Source organism: Falco cherrug, chromosome Z, assembly GCF_023634085.1.
Source record: "Falco cherrug isolate bFalChe1 chromosome Z, bFalChe1.pri, whole genome shotgun sequence".
In the NCBI taxonomy this organism is placed as follows: domain Eukaryota; kingdom Metazoa; phylum Chordata; class Aves; order Falconiformes; family Falconidae; genus Falco; species Falco cherrug.
In genome coordinates this window covers 74,104,507-74,120,410 of record NC_073720.1, presented here as the reverse complement: position 1 = coordinate 74,120,410, position 15,904 = coordinate 74,104,507, and the positions used below count along the sequence as shown (strand labels likewise).

Below are 15,904 nucleotides of genomic sequence, written 5' to 3'. Positions count from 1 at the left end.
CTAGCCCTGCTTACAAACACAACCGTCCTTGCACCACCCTCCCACACCAAGTCTGTTGGTCATAGACCTGATGGAGGATCCAGCAGGTTACCCAAAGGTTTTGCTTAACATCCCCAGCATTTTTGGTCCTCTGATTGGGTTCACCACTGTCCCTAACCATCCACCTTCCTCCTGTCAGAAGGTTCCCCTCTATTTAGTTCTCCATCTCATTTTATACTTTGTTCCCTGTTTCTTTTATTTTTCTGAACCTACCTTTTTACCCCTGCACTTCCTTTTCCCTGCCCAGACTCCTTTTAAGCAAGCAAACAGCCCTAATTCCTTTTTCCTCATTGGTCCTAGTTCTGTTAACATCCATACCCAAGTCTGGTATTTCCAGCATTATTACCTACACAATTTTGGCCTAGTATCATATTACTGATACCTGCTGGTATGTATATGAAGACAGTCTTCTGTCACAGGTTTTCCTTATGGCCTTACAATTCATGTTGGTTATATTTCATTTACATAGTACAGTTGTGGGATAGAATTCTCTTTTTCTAGCCTTGACTCTCCTAGCTAATTTTAATTAAAAACAAGTATTCTCTTACCTTATGCATACTTGAGCAACAACATATCTTGTTTTGCACTCACACCATATCTCTGTCCTATAATTTTCATCTCGCTCCTGGTTCCCATCAGAAACATCAACTAATTTAGAGACCAGGTGTTCCAACAGGACCTCTTGTTCACAGCTAGTCTATACAGTCACCTTTTCCCTGAAGGAAAAACTGAAGGAGAGTGAAAAAGTCCCCTCATAAATACATGAGGCAGTGAAAAGTTAATAGTTTAGACAGTGGAACTACTAACTTTAAAAGCTAATTTAGAATCCATAAAAATTAATTGAAGGAGTTAGTTTCTCAAAAGTATTGCTTAGGGAAGGTAATTTGTATTGCTTATGTTCACTTAATGGTTTGAAAGTTTTTGTATGAAATAAACAGCAGAAGACACAGCTAAAAAAAGCAACGCAAAAGCCCAGTTCCTGTGGATAAAAATCGTGTCCATGGTCTGTAGTTAGTGTGTTACATCCCTCCAAAGGAAGAATACTGAATGCTTTGGGTAGCTGCCTTCTATAGGAAATTCAATCCAAGGTTATGTGCTAGCAGAAATTAGGAAGTTACATCTGTTGAACCTTAATTTCAACCTTCTGTTTCAGTATTTTTGCATGATATAGGAAGTTTTTAACTAATCCATATTCTGTATATCTTCTAGATGAAGCATTGAAAACATCACAAAACAAGATGTTTGCGGCTTTAAAATACCACTCAACAGACTATTTATATGAGGTATAGTTTTAATATTTTTCTTGATATTCTGCAACAAATATGGCAGTAACTGAAGAAAAGATTGAGTGCACATTTAAAAAAACGATATCCATAACTACTTTCTTAGGAGTTCTGTTTCGGTGAGGTTGTTGCATTGCACTTGCTGGGAGAATATACTGAAGTGATTTACAGGGTTTTTTTAATAAAATATTAAAGTAAAATTTTGCCAAAACTGAAGAGCATCAATTTTTTTTTAATGTCTGCTGCACTTGTAGTTGTGTTTTATAGCCAGTTTCCTGTTTAGAGCTTTCTTTGGAGGGTGCACTGTGCCTTCTAATGCAGAAAATTTGATTAATGACTTTTTGGAGAACAAATCCCATTTTCTAGCTACTTTAATATGTATTAGGATAGTGATACACAGTACTGTATTCCCTACTGATGGTAGGAAAGAGTTTTTATAATGTTTTAGATTAAATTCATGGAAAGCAGATGTTTTTTCACACCTTCGGTGAATATTTTAGCTTTATAGACGTTGATCAGTTAAGACACAGAAACCTTATGAAGTCCTGTTCTTCCTGTCTACATCTGTGTGATATTACCAACTGCTTATCATTGAAGCATACTCTCTTATTAATTGAGTATTCACTTTTTTACATTTTCAAAGAAAGACTATGAGCTAAATAAAAAACTACTCTGGCAGTTTGCCAAGAGGGGACATCTCTAGTGTCACCACAACTTCTTGTTCAGCTCTTGTGCCTAACTTCTACCCTCCTTCTAGAAAGTACATGATAGTTACATTTCCTTTTCAGGCGTCTGATTATATCAAGTGCACTTGCCTAATGCTTCCAGTTCTTAGGAAATGCCAGTATTCAACGGGCGTCTCAAACTTTGATTTCTGCACACATCTGGCTCAACTGGATGTGGAATCCTGCTCTTAATGTACTTGTTATGCATTTTTATCAACCCTGGATATGTTTTTTCCAGCTGCCCAGTATAAATACACCTTTGAAGAAGGGAAGCTTTTTAGTCACTTAGAGACGTGAGTTAGATTCCTCATGCTGTGTTGTAGGTGTGGTTAAAAGTCATCTTAGAAGTTCAGTATTCTCTTATATGATAGTGACAAGCTGTATGTATGATATGCAAGCTGTATGGAACTATAAAAATGCACATAATGTCTTGCAGTTAAGAGAGAATTTTGCAAAGACCTTTTCATTTCTTTGAGAAACAGGGGTAAATATGCATTGGTTAAATACCATAGCCATTAATAATGGCCTTGAAAAACACTTCTATATATTTGAGAAAGGAAGGAAAGGCTGTGTATTAGCAGGCTTTGTAAACGGAACTAATTTAGCTTAAACTGTACACTTAGAACAAATTCATTTAAAATGTTCTGTAAAATGCACAATTTTCCTGTTTTAAGGCCATTATCTGTGATGATAGCCCTAGGATGTATTTGTTCCACTTTACAAACATCAGTGATTGGAAACAATTTTAACTATCAAGCTAAAGTTAGCTTCAGTAAAACTACATACTGTTTTAAAAAATTTCTTTCTCATCTCTGATAGTATAGCTTGTATTTATTTGTTCAGTAGTTTCTACCTAGACTCCAGCAGGTCATTCTTACGTAACCTAAGAGTACTTTGGGAGCTGTACGTCACAGTCCTTACAGCTTGTTCAAATGAAGAGAAAGGTTATCTCTACCAGGAACTTCACTAGCTGTGCTTTATATTATGATAAATGCAGTTGTTTTAGCACTAAGTTCAATACAGATTACTTAAACTGATGTACAGCCAGTAATACGTAGAAGACGTAGGTCCAGTTGCTTGTAGTTGTTTCTGCCTTCTTCCGGGGAAAAGTCATACTTTGATTTGGGCAAGAGGGAATGCATTAGATCAGTATGATGGGAACAAATTTTTTAGAAGAAGCTTCTAAAGAAAAGATGCTATGATGACAGTAGTTTTTGCCTTTGATGTTAAATTTAACTGTCATTTACAGACCTGTAACTATCCCACAAAGAATTAAACTGAAATGGGTAAAGGATCTGTAACAGTGACATTTCACAGAATTGACATTGTTTGCTCACATTGCTTCCCCATGTCCTGTTCTTGCCCTGCCTTGTCTTGCTTCCCCTGTTCTTCCCTTGCCCCCCTTCCCCCCTCTTCCCCTTCCCCTTCCTTTCCTTTTCTCTCTACCGATACGTAAATGTTTGAAAAGCGCACCAACAGCATGGTAGTTCTGGTAGCAGTCCAAGTCAGTGAACTATTTCTAGTTTGTCACCTGAGATGCCTAATGGTACAAGCTATAACTGGCTCGACAGCATATGCTGAAATGGGTGGACATTTCTAGAACCTGAAGCAACAAAGCTGAAATCAAGTGATGTACTTACAACTAGAAAGAAGTTTTTAGTCTCATTCATGGTGTTTTCCTCCATTTCTGTAACTAGTTGCCTTTTCCAATATAACTTTTACACCCCAGAAGTTTTGAGGACATCTTTCTAAACTATAAACTTGTTAAATCCAACCCCCTATGTAATAATAATATTTCTCTGCTTCCTAAACTCACTGTTTATTCCATAGTTCTGTGGTATTTATACAGTACTGTACATGGGGTTTTGTGACAAAAGAACTGTTATATAGTTTGTTGAAGGTGGTCTTCAGTGAAGAGTTACTGAAGTCGCTGTGTTGCCTATTTAATTCTAGAATTCAGTTGATTACTACCATGCTCCCTCTTTGTTTTTATTGAGATAAAAGGATTTATAAAGGGCTTTTGTTAGCTTGTAGTGGCACATGAAAGCTGAGAGGCTTTATAATATTATGAGCACTTAAATCAGCTTATATACACGTCAGCTCAGGACATCAATGGAAGCGTTAAGATAAGCACTTGTAATTGCACACACAAAGTTTAGGTAAGTGTAGTTAAGGGTATGTGAGATTTTGCATATGCAGAAGTATAGATTAAACATTAACCATCAAGTCAGGTAAATGTTAATATCTTCTCTTAATTTGGACTCTGTCAGTTTTACCAAAAAATAAAAAATTAACTATAAAATACTATGTTCTAGTAGAAAACACCTGAAAATAGTGGGACTGTTTAAAGAGGTAGTGCACAAAAAGGAAAAGAATGGAACTGTCTCTCTCATAATTTTATCATATGCCTTTTTTTGTGCAGATCATAGCAAGGCAGAAGTTTTCCATCTGGAAGTTATCACTTTGCTTGCCTCCCAGTTTACATCAAGATGAAAAGTATCATCTCACTGGACTCTTTGCTGATGATAAGTATAGGAAGCCATGGACTAGAAGTAGGTTATACAGTCCTTTAAGTTTTAGTTTACATTTACTGTGGATTAAAGGAAAAGCTTGTGTTTGTGTATAACATGATAATTTCATTTAAAAATACATTATTTCTAGAAGTAGCAGTATGCCAGTTCAGATAGCTCTTGAAGGTAGAATGTGTTCATTGTGTAAGTAGAAACAAATGGGTAATGGATATTTATTTGTGTATGGCATCATAAATGAGTGCAATATTTGATTAGTTTGTAGAGATTTCCGGAAAACTTTCTGTCCGGACATGTGGTTATGGAAGAAAAGCAATGATCAGAGATAAGTAAAATACTAAATCTGATTAGTTTTGAGAGAGGTTTGAAAGTTGATGCTGATTTCTTGAGCTGCAGAAAAAACTGGGGCTTTCCAAGCATAGAGGTAAGCATATATATATTTTAAAAGTAAATTTGCATTTACTTTTGTTAATGAAAACTAAAACCATTGTTTCTTCTGCACATGTGCATAAAGTTTGGTTAGCCTCTGGAATAGTTTGATCAAATTTTAATATTTTCTGTGTAATTCTTTTTCTCTTTTTTTGTCTCAGTTACTTCAACACAGAACATGATCACTATTTCGGTATTGGATCAGTGGAAGAAAAGTTTATCTGTGGAGGATTTCCTGGAAAAGTCAGTAACCTTAAGTTAAAAAAGCATATGATTCCTTTGATATCATTCAGGTACTTTGTGAATGGTAAGCTAATGACAATAACAGAATATGGAAAGGTTTTCTGATGGTAGGCAGTCTGCAGTGCCCTGGAGCTGTACACTGTAGCAGATAGCTTAAAGATGCCTTTTTAAGTAAAAGTAGTATTGTGTGTTTATGGAGTTCTTTGCTTCTTTATCTCTTTTTTGTAATGGTTGTGTAATCTATTTGTAACATTAGAGGTCTCTGAAATGTGTGCATGAACATGAAAATAAGCCATGAGGACATTCTGTCCCCCACCCTCCAAGACAGTTCTCTCTTGTAACTGTAGATGAACCTATTCAAAGAAGAGTATTTACAAACTTTTGAAAAGGTGTAAAAGGCAGCTATAAATAGACAAACTTGCATTATAGCAATTAAAGAGAGAAGTATTTATTTTAAAATTACATGTATAAAGTCAAAATACATCAAATGAACTCTGAAATAGTTCATTTTAAAACTAGGTTTGCAACACAGCCTTTACAGCCTACATTAAGATGTGAAAGAACATAATTGTTCTACAAAACCAGTAAATTGTGTGTATTTCTTCTGTCAGTCATCAGAGTGAAACTAATAGGGGAATTACTTTTACTTTTACAGGCCAGTGTAAAATCTATGTTATCTTCAAATCTCCATTAAAAAGTGGTTGTGAATAAAACTTGTGGTTGGAGAATAATCATGACAGAAAATGTCAGCACCAGGCCTGCCAGGACCTTACATTGGCACTCTGTGATTTCACTGTGATACAATCTTTAATTGCATTGCTACATACAATTTTTTTGGCTTAACTCTGCTCATGCATGGTATGGAAATACCATGCTTATAGAATGGATCAAGGCTGTGCAGAGAGTGATGTGGCTGTCTGTGAAATATGGCCTCTTTTGTAGCAATAGAGAGGTGCTTTTCCTGTACAAGTGGTATTTCATGAAAAGGAAGTACAGAAGTACATAGTTACATACAAACACATGGTTACTGCAGGAGAAGAAAGCTAGAATAAAAAGCACATAATGGGAGGTTTCTGGGGAAAAAAAAATCTTTGTCCTTAATTTAAAAGGGCAGTTAACTCTCTTGGTGTTCTGTGTAGTTCTTCGATCATTAGTTAATGATCATAATAGACCCAGGATAGGTTGTGTTTTCCTAGTATTACATAATTCCTGGAGCTTGGTTAAGTAAGTTGAATGCTGCCTGCAGAAATTATTCTGGTTTTGGCTTTGTCAAAACTCCTGTGTGATTTTGGGCAAATCATTTGAACCAAAACCTCTGCAGTTACCCACTGAATGTCCTCCTCTTTATTTTCTGGCAGATCCAAAGAAGATGAGTGCTCATAACTGAAGCTGATTGGAAAATACTAGTGCTTTAACATGGCAAAATGCCAAATACTGTGAAAGGCTAGGAGTTTGATGCCTTGGATTGGCATCTAGCATGAGTATCTCAGGTTTTTTCTAGAGAATGTAGATTACAATATTGGCATTTTAATGGAAATCTTGTGAATATTAATGAGTTAATTTTCTGGTTTTCTCACAATGCTATTAGAAATATCCAAGATAGTGTATTTGTATTCAACTTGAGTTTTACTAAATGGCCTACAGCCATATGCTCAATAGTGAAGATCATAGCAATGAGCAATTTTCATCACTCAGTCAACCAGAAGATTGGAAACAAAAATTATTTATGATCACAGCTTTACTAAACACAGTACCCAGTAGGACATAATATAGTACAAATTTTTAAGAAGGGTCTAAGTCTATTTGAAAGTTTTCTAACTTTTCAGCGACCTCCTTTGTAACTTTCAACATTATTTTGACAGGGATTTTTAATACAACTTCCCCTTCTCTTTTTTGAAAAACAAAAAGAAGCACGAAGTAACTGTAAAATGTTTTCAGGTTTGGTCCTTTGGAAGTCTTCACCTTCTGAAAACAATAATGACAGAAAGCCTTTTGTAAGGCTTTGTAGGAGAACTGAGTGGGTTTCCTTGTGATGCTTGCATTTCTGTCTTGGGAAATGCGCTCTTTAGGCTAACAACTGTTCTCTTCTTGTCATTTCATGTCTCTTTAGGATTCAGGTAACTAACAGATGTTGAAGTGGCTAACTTTTAGCTGTATAGGCCCTCTGCATCTTGTCCTCAGGCATGTGGTACTAAATGAAGAAATGTCTGAGTACTTTTAAAAATTTGGACTTGAAGCCCTCTCTCTCCCCTAACAATTGAACTATAAAGAATGCATATTATGTGAAAGTTGGGTGATTTTAACTGCTGAATGTAAAAAAAGGAAAAATTTTAAAAATTAAATATATTTCAAAATGTATCATTAATATATAATATATTACATCTATATTATTTATATATTATATATTAAAAATTAAATAACAAATAAAAGAATGGTTTTGTACAAATGCAGAAATTTTATTGTGCTATAGAAACAGCAAAATCAAAGTAAAAAAATATACTTACTTGTTTAGGTTGCCAAAACCAACCTTGAAATGTTACTTTGGAGACTTGCATTTGAATAGCTTAACTGGGGTTGGGCTAGATAACCTCCAGAGATGCCTTCCAACCTCAACCGTTTTGTGATTTGTGATCCTGTGAAGTGGAAGCATTTGATTATATTTTCAGGTTTTAATTCAGTCCAGCATCTATCAACATAGTGAGTACACCACTGCATTTTAAAAGAAAATTATATAGATTTTGAGATCTTACGATATAAAGGTAATTATGACATTAACTGTATCTGAAATGATTCTGCCTTATAACAGGCTTGAACTATAGGTTTGGATTAATGCTGGAAGCTGCACTGAAGAAAACTGAAATTACAATCTGCATCTTCAGGAAAAAATAAGACTACTCTATGTAATATAATAATCTGTGCACCTTCAGAGAGTGATAAATGTTATGAGGATGCTGCAAAACACATGGGAAGATATCACCCATGACATTGTCTAGACTAATAACAGTAACAGAAAAAGAAATTGCCAAATAAAAGTTGTTATAAAGATACAGTGTCATTTAGATATCTACAGTGAGCAATTCAAGAGTCAATTAGATGCCATCTCAAGGGATACTAAATTCCAAGAATGAAGTTTATTAGACCAGGCAGCATTTACTTTTACCTGTTGTTTTTGCACTTAAGTTAATCATAACATCTAGATAAATCTGAGGAAATCAGTGCATGTATTAGACTTGAGTTACAGAGAATTTGAGATTATTTCATGTAATATATTTTAGAATTAAGTGGGCTTAGTCTGTGTACCAGTGAAATATTAATTGGAATGAGACTAGGGAATAAGGAGCAAGGAGTTAAACTTAGGAGGAGAAGATGTCTTTGTGCTTCACATTCTTTAAGTGCTTTGCGTTCTGTTTAAGGTAAGTAAAGAGAATTTAAATAACTCCAGTATTTTAGGATTTAGGATGCCCTGTGGGTAGGACTAAGGAGTATTAATACACTTATTTAATCACAAATAATTTTAAGTATTCCTGGTGAGGAATGTAATATACTGCCACGTATGTGCAAAGCAAGACACACAGAGAAAAGACAGGAATGAGCAGTAAATAGGGTAGGTGGCTTATTTTGGATATTTAAAGCTTGACCTACAGTAAGTGTTTTTCAATAGGTTTACTGTTAGTAAGGAACAGGGAGTGAACAGCGTGATGAGTAAATTCATAGATAACACTAATTTCTTTCTAATAGTTAAAACAACAGATGACAGGAAATAAGCAAGATGTTATAATCTTTTCAAAACTGATTAGGAAGAAGCATTAAAATGTTCTGCTGTTGTCATTTAAACAAATGGTAGGCTTTTTCTCTGGAGTACAATATTCTCTGCTGGGTATGGCACACAGGAGGACTGTAGTCCTGGAGTTGTACAAAAAAAGTATTAACTGTCTAGTTAAAAGATTCTAGACTTAATTAAGGTTTGGCATAATAATTATCAAAGTATGTCCCAGATGTGCTGATATGTAATATGGTTATAATTGAGTTCAGTGTCTTTAGATTGCTTGTCATAAGATTCAATACATTCTATGCTAAGACTCTGCTCAGAAGATGCCTTTGTTCTGTTTTAACAGTAGGCACAAGTTTTTTGTGCTAAATAGGCACTTTTTGTAGATTTTTTTTTTAATACTTTTCTGTGTGTATAAAACTTTAGGTAACTAGATTAGAAGAGGTGGTATTTTGACATAAGCTTGTCAACTTGGGGGTTTGTGAGTTTTTTGTTAACAGTTCTTCATGTAAGCCAGTGTGGACTGTGTGATCAAAGAGATCAGTGAAGTGGACTGATACATCAGGGAAAATTAGTTCAGAGTGCCAGGGAGCCTAATATCTCTTTGGAGAGGCTGAGAAACAGAAAGAGGACAAAAAACAGGTAGGAGAAAACCCCAGAGTGGGAGAAAAACACTGAGGAGACAGGCTGCCTAGGCAGTGGTGACGGGACACCTGGCAGGAAAGGAGATAAGCAAGTGAGTCTCTAATTCCTAGGAACTTCCAAATTACTTGATTGGATAAACCCCTTACTAGCTTTAGTGCATGCACTTAATCACCATACTTATTTTGATAATGGGACTCAACTCTCCATATTTCAAATGTAGTGCCTTCTGTGTTCAAAACAGTGTACAAGCATAGCTATATGACTTGGAATATATGTTTCCATATTTAAGAGTAGTCTGTCATTTAAAGTACTTACTGTTCTCCAGAACAGCCTTACCTGGGCTTGAATCTGGAAAAGGCTGGCCCATGTAGTCTCAAAATCTGCAACTCCCTTAGGTACGATCTGTCTATAAAACTATAGGGAAACCCATTGATCTCAGTAAACTTTACCCACATGTAACTTGGCACAGTGTTCCAGGGTTTTGGGATTTTCAAAGGCTTATGTCATATTAAAGTTTGGACATTAATTATTACTCATACTGCATAATTGTTGCTTGTGAACTATACTACTTGTAGTTTCAAAATTAACTTCTGAGCTACACTAAAAAATACTGTAAAATACTTGATTTTTTTAAAGATATGTAGCCTCTTAAAATGCTTCATGTTTATGAAGGTCTATATCGAAATTCAGAGGTGCACTCCTGTACTGATTCCATTTATGAGATTTATCTCCAGATGGCTAGCAAATAACAAAATTATGTAATGCAAAGGATTATTTAAAAACTGAATAAATCAATAGGATGCACAGTTGAGAAATCAGTTGTCTCAAATTAGAATATAAAGTTCAGTAAGTGGAGCTGAGCAGAAAATTTGGGTTCTTCAGAAATGTCAGCACTCATCAGTCGGAGTCAATCTATTGTTCCTGTCGATTTATATGGATAACGTAGCATTAAAACAATCATATTTTAATTAAAAATTACAAATATTTTGTCAAGATATATCATTAGCTCAGGACTATGATTTTTTTTTCTGTAGTCAAATGATTTTGCTATTTGACAAGCAGGTTTTTTTCCTGATGAATAATAGTTATAATGAGATTAGTATGAAGAGTAACAGGAAAGAGAAGTGGGTTTGTTTCTTCATTTATCCTGTCTTTTCCCTATTGCAGTTACTTGAAATTTCATGATTTTTGAAACACAAGTATACATTTAACTCAGCAGAAAATTTTTGTTGTAAATGTTATGACATTAATAGGTTTGATGCTTTTTTCCATCCATAACCCTTTTATTCATTTTAATGCTGGCGGTATTAAACATGTAATTTGACATGGATCTAGTGAATAGTGTTCTCTGTAATTTCCAATATTGTTCAGTGAATGTGGTGATTGTCAAAGTTCTTAGAGTATCTTTCTGAGTGCCATCGATTCACTAAACCATCAGGGAAGTTATAACAGTGCTTTTACAATGGCTTAAGCATCAAGATTTTTTTTCTGCTTTATAGGAAACCTATGTCCTCTGTAGACTTCCATATTAGTAATGAGTTAATAGAAATTATTCCAAGTTCAAACCCCTATTCTCAGACTGACATAGAAGGACCCTTTTTACATATGAAGGATGTTTTTAAGGAAGCATACACCCAAGACAAATATTTGAAGACTGACTATGCCACTGAATTTAAAGGACAATGTCAAGGTAAAGTGTTTAATTCACTGTTTTCTTACTTTTTGTGGACTCAGCTTGTGAACTTCCATAGTTTTTTGTGCATAATCCATAGACATTGAAGAGATAATTTGGGTGATCACAGCCTTTGCAATTACAGAAGACACAACCAGTGAAGAGAGATTGATTCCCTGGAGAAGCAGGGTTTGTTTTAACAGTTGAAGACAGATGCAAACCAAAAGAAGTTTCAGGCTGATCAAAAATATGGCAGGAGGTGTCAAAAAGTATCACAATAAGTAGGTCTTATCAGGCATTAATCAAAATGCCAATGATCCTTTGTACCTCAATAGAATCAGATCCTTGTGTCATGTTCTTTTACCATATCAAGAAGCAAAAGAAGTAAGCAGTTTCTGCTTTGTTGCTGGGATAAAGATAGTTCAGACTGGGTAGTGCTCCAATGTGTTTTCTGAAATTTTATGATTATTAGTTCCCTAACAGTTATAATGAATTCTGATCACAAAAAGCAAAATGCTGAGCAAGTGTTTCATTCAACTGTATTATGATTTATTATGCTAAACTATCAGATTTTCAATAGGTTTTTTGATATATCTGTCAATTATATTACTTTGGAAAAGGAAAGTAATGTAATCATTTACTAAGAGCTTTTCTCCATGGTAACAGCGAGGAGACAGGTGGTTCTTGTACAGTATTGTACAAGTTAACATTTACTAGTAAAAAGTATCAACAATGCAAGTGTATTGCAGTCAGTTGAAAGTCAGTAATCTTAATTCATATGATTAAGTAATTACCTGATTTTTTTTTTTTAAGTTAGATGGCAAATGTCAGAAGGTTTGGATAATTAATAAAGCACTCTATGTTGTGTGCTTACAAAGAGAATAAAAATAATTGAAATGCTTTCCCATGTCTTAATTATGACTTTCTTAGGAACAATCAAGAGAGCTAAATTTCCATGGACAGGAGTCTAAACGAAAAAAAACCATATAAATATCATAAAACTTTTTGTATTTTTCCTAGTTACAGATAACTGTTGCACTTAAACAAACATAAAAAGGCAACTGAAGAGACTGGATTCATAATGTTTTTTATGGGATGACATGAAATTATTTACGATTCTGATGACTGGTTTACTGAATTAGCCAATCAATAATCTTTCAAAGTAACTGATGTGTTACTGCCAACCCTTTTTCTGACTTTCTGTTTGCGTTAAAGAAGGAAATGTTAGCCCAAGTCTGCTGACTTTTGAGGGAATTATTAATTCTAACATTTTTTTAAAGCTGCCACTCTGAAAGATTTCCAAGCTATTTTGTATGATTGAGAACCTGCTAATGCCAGGTAGTCTGTTAACAGCACAAAACTGACTAGGTTTCATTAAAAGTTTGACTATACATACAGAGAGTGCAAAAACGTGAAAGTTAACTGATAGATAAAAATTGTCAGAAGTGGAATATTGTGGGTGATATGGCATAATTGTCTAACTTGTTTGGAAAAAAAGAAAGAACGTGATATAGGATTTCAAATGATCATTTTAAGTCTTGTTTTTCCAATACAGAAAGGCTATATTTGAATTCTAAATAGCTTGGTTTATTACTGCAGGAGGTTTTTTCCACTAGCTTGTGCATATTAAAATGTTTCATTATTATTTCTGTTAATGTAATCCTATTCTTCCTTTCAGAGAAGAAAACCAATTTCTTCAGTCGTTTCACTTTTTGAGCTGTAATATAAGAAATACTGCATATAATACTTACTAAGAGCTGTAGTATTTAAAGGTTCTTGTTTAAAGCGAAGAAGTTTCCAATAAGGTTGTCAAATTTAGCGTAGTAGGTTATGCACACATTTAAAATGTGTCTAGTAAGTTGTTACTGGACTATAGCAGTGGAAAACAGTAAGAAAGTTGAAAGCACATTGAACGCAGAAGTTGAAAACTCAAATTTGATTCAGTCTAGTAACTGTAGAGTTCTAAACGTCTAATTAATTACATTATATTTATATCAGATTACAAACATTTCAATATTTAGCATGCTGTTAATAGCCTCTTTTTTCATAGGCTGTCTGTTATGAGAAAGAGGTCACAGTGGAATGACAACCATCTTTGTATCATTAAGTGGAAGAGCACTAGCTTTACACTAGCACATGATAGCACTGGCAGTGAAACTGCCATTCAAACATGCACTGAATATTTGCTTCCTGATTGATAAAGTACTTGAGCACATGATTAAGCCTATTGAAATTCTTTTCTTGAGTGCTTTGATCATCAGAAATTACTAAATTGAAGAAAGTGATGATGCTGCATTCAAGTTACAATTCTGGAAAATAAAAGTATTTAAAAATGTGCACTTCCTAGAAATCACAAAGTGGCAATTCACTTCAGTTTTGTATGGATTTCAAACACTGGCATTGGTGCATTTCAAACTCTACCTATTGCTCCAGTTGTAAAAGTATGTATTAGGAAAGCAGTTAGGTATGTGATTCCTTCTGTCTGCTTCAGGAGGGTACTTCAGAGCATGCATTCTTGCATAGGCATGCTTTCCTGAGGTGGGGAGTAACAGGTTAAAACACATTAAAATTAACAAAGAAATGCACTAATGAAAATATTCGAAACATATCAGATTAATGATATTAATTGGAAAAAAAACCCTCATTTTTTCATATTCTTTAAGTACTGGAGCCCCTTACAATAAAAAGATACAATACAAATGAATATAATAATAAAATAATAAAAAGTATGGCTAAATTGTGATAATAAATTCAAATTAAGGGTGAAATTGTGCCTTATTCGATCTGATTTAGCATTAGGATTTATCCTACTTTCTTTGAACTAACAAAAATTAAACGAGATATTATTTGAGTACAGCATGATCAAGTCTATGCCATTGAAGCGATCTTTATTTTCTGATTGATCTTAGCACCTAATTTTGCAACTACTGTTTTCCTGACTATTGAGGTGCTTCCTACTTTTCCCGGATGCCTGAAGAAAAGGAAGAACAGATCAGGAATTTTGTAAATTGTATCAGAAAAGAAGTCATTTTTTTCAGTTGGAGGTACTTTAAGCTTTGTAGGCTACTAGAAGCTTTAGTAACCTCTCCTGAACTCATTAAACAGGCATTTTATAACAAGGCCTTTATTTTTTAATTGAAAGGTTTCTTTATGGGTATCTGTTTGTGTTAGCAGCGTAAAACAGTTTGGGGGGAACATAATCATTATCTATCATTTGCAGCCACTAGGAAGGAAAGGAAGGTGATTACAGATAGCGAGTCATACAGGGAATGAAAGGGGGATGTGGGAATGAGGAGACTTCTGCACTGGTAAAAAATAAGGAAGAACCCTTCTGTATATAATTCTGTGTATAATGTGTGTGTATATATGTGTATATTATATTGCCAATATAAAGGATTACATCAAATAGAGTTATGATTACTGCATCTGTTCTGTCTCATTGAGAGTAGTAGCCTAGATGCGAAAGAAATTAAGGTCCATAATTTCACCTTTCTGGAAATCACAGTAATTTGTAACCTATATTTTTGTCTGCTCGTTTTGTGAATAACTTTTTTGTTGCTTCAAAATTAGAGAATCTGCATTTAGATTTAGATGTGTATAGAGAGATTGCTTCTTTTCTACTTTAAAAATTGCACCAAGCCACATTTTTCAGCTAAAACTTACTTCAGAAGTTCCTTTATGATACTTTACAATGCAAACAGTTTCTTTTGAACAGGTGTTACATGAGACAAAGGAAAAAGCAAAAGAAAATCAAACTTAGCACGTGAACCATTGGAAGTCTAGACTTTGTTGCATTTAAAGATTAGAAATCCTAAAATATTTAAAGTAAAAAGTAGTTATTGTTTTGCTGACATTTACAGCATTCCAACAGTTGCTCAATAATTCTCTTTATTCTGATAACTCCTTTTATGTTTATGTTGTTTTTTAATGCATTTTTTATTTTTCTTCAGATTTATATATGGAAGAGGAACTTGTTTTTATTGATAATCTTGAAAATTTTCATAAAAAACTGCCTACTTCATCTAAACTTCTGAGCAGACTACAGTTTATTTTAGTGAAAGATCCCCTTTTAGGTTCTGAAGGACAGAATTTAACAGAAGAGAGTATTTTCCGGTATCGACAAATTGTTGTATAATATTAAACATAAATAATAGTCTGCATATAATGTTATTAACATTTTAACATCTGTTGCATGTTAACTTTTTAACTAATTTATATTGGCAGCAGGTAAAGAATTCAGCTTTTCTTCTTTCCTACAATAAAACGAGTAGGGTAAAATTTATATGCATTATTTAAGAAAACTGGATAAATGAAGCTGAATCATTTTTACATTCTGTAAGTGTGTAATGTGCTTAGGAGTTTAGTTTTGACACACTGAAAAAATGTTCATCTTTAAGGAACCTGGTCCTTCCTCAGACTGACTGATACCCTGTCAGTAAAATGCCACTAAATTTACTTAGGCCAGGATTTTACACATGCTTCCATGTTCCTTCTTTCTCGCCTCTCAGTCGCGCTGTTAGCAAATACATGATCTTATCCTACTGAATTGTATTTCTTTAAGTTCAAATATT

At 34.2% G+C, this 15,904-nt stretch overlaps 1 protein-coding gene across 1 annotated transcript in view; it reads left to right on the top strand.

Annotated features, from left to right (window-relative positions):
- Positions 1 to 1,277: 1,277 nt before the first annotated feature.
- SHOC1 (shortage in chiasmata 1) overlaps positions 1,278 to 15,904 on the top strand; it is a 57,172-nt gene continuing 42,545 nt past the window's right edge. The window contains exons 1-5 of the mRNA XM_027808491.2: positions 1,278 to 1,322; positions 4,470 to 4,599; positions 5,166 to 5,247; positions 11,161 to 11,351; positions 15,284 to 15,446. Coding sequence (XP_027664292.2) covers positions 1,278 to 1,322; positions 4,470 to 4,599; positions 5,166 to 5,247; positions 11,161 to 11,351; positions 15,284 to 15,446 — 611 coding nt within the window. The remainder of the gene's footprint in view (positions 1,323 to 4,469; positions 4,600 to 5,165; positions 5,248 to 11,160; positions 11,352 to 15,283; positions 15,447 to 15,904) is intronic.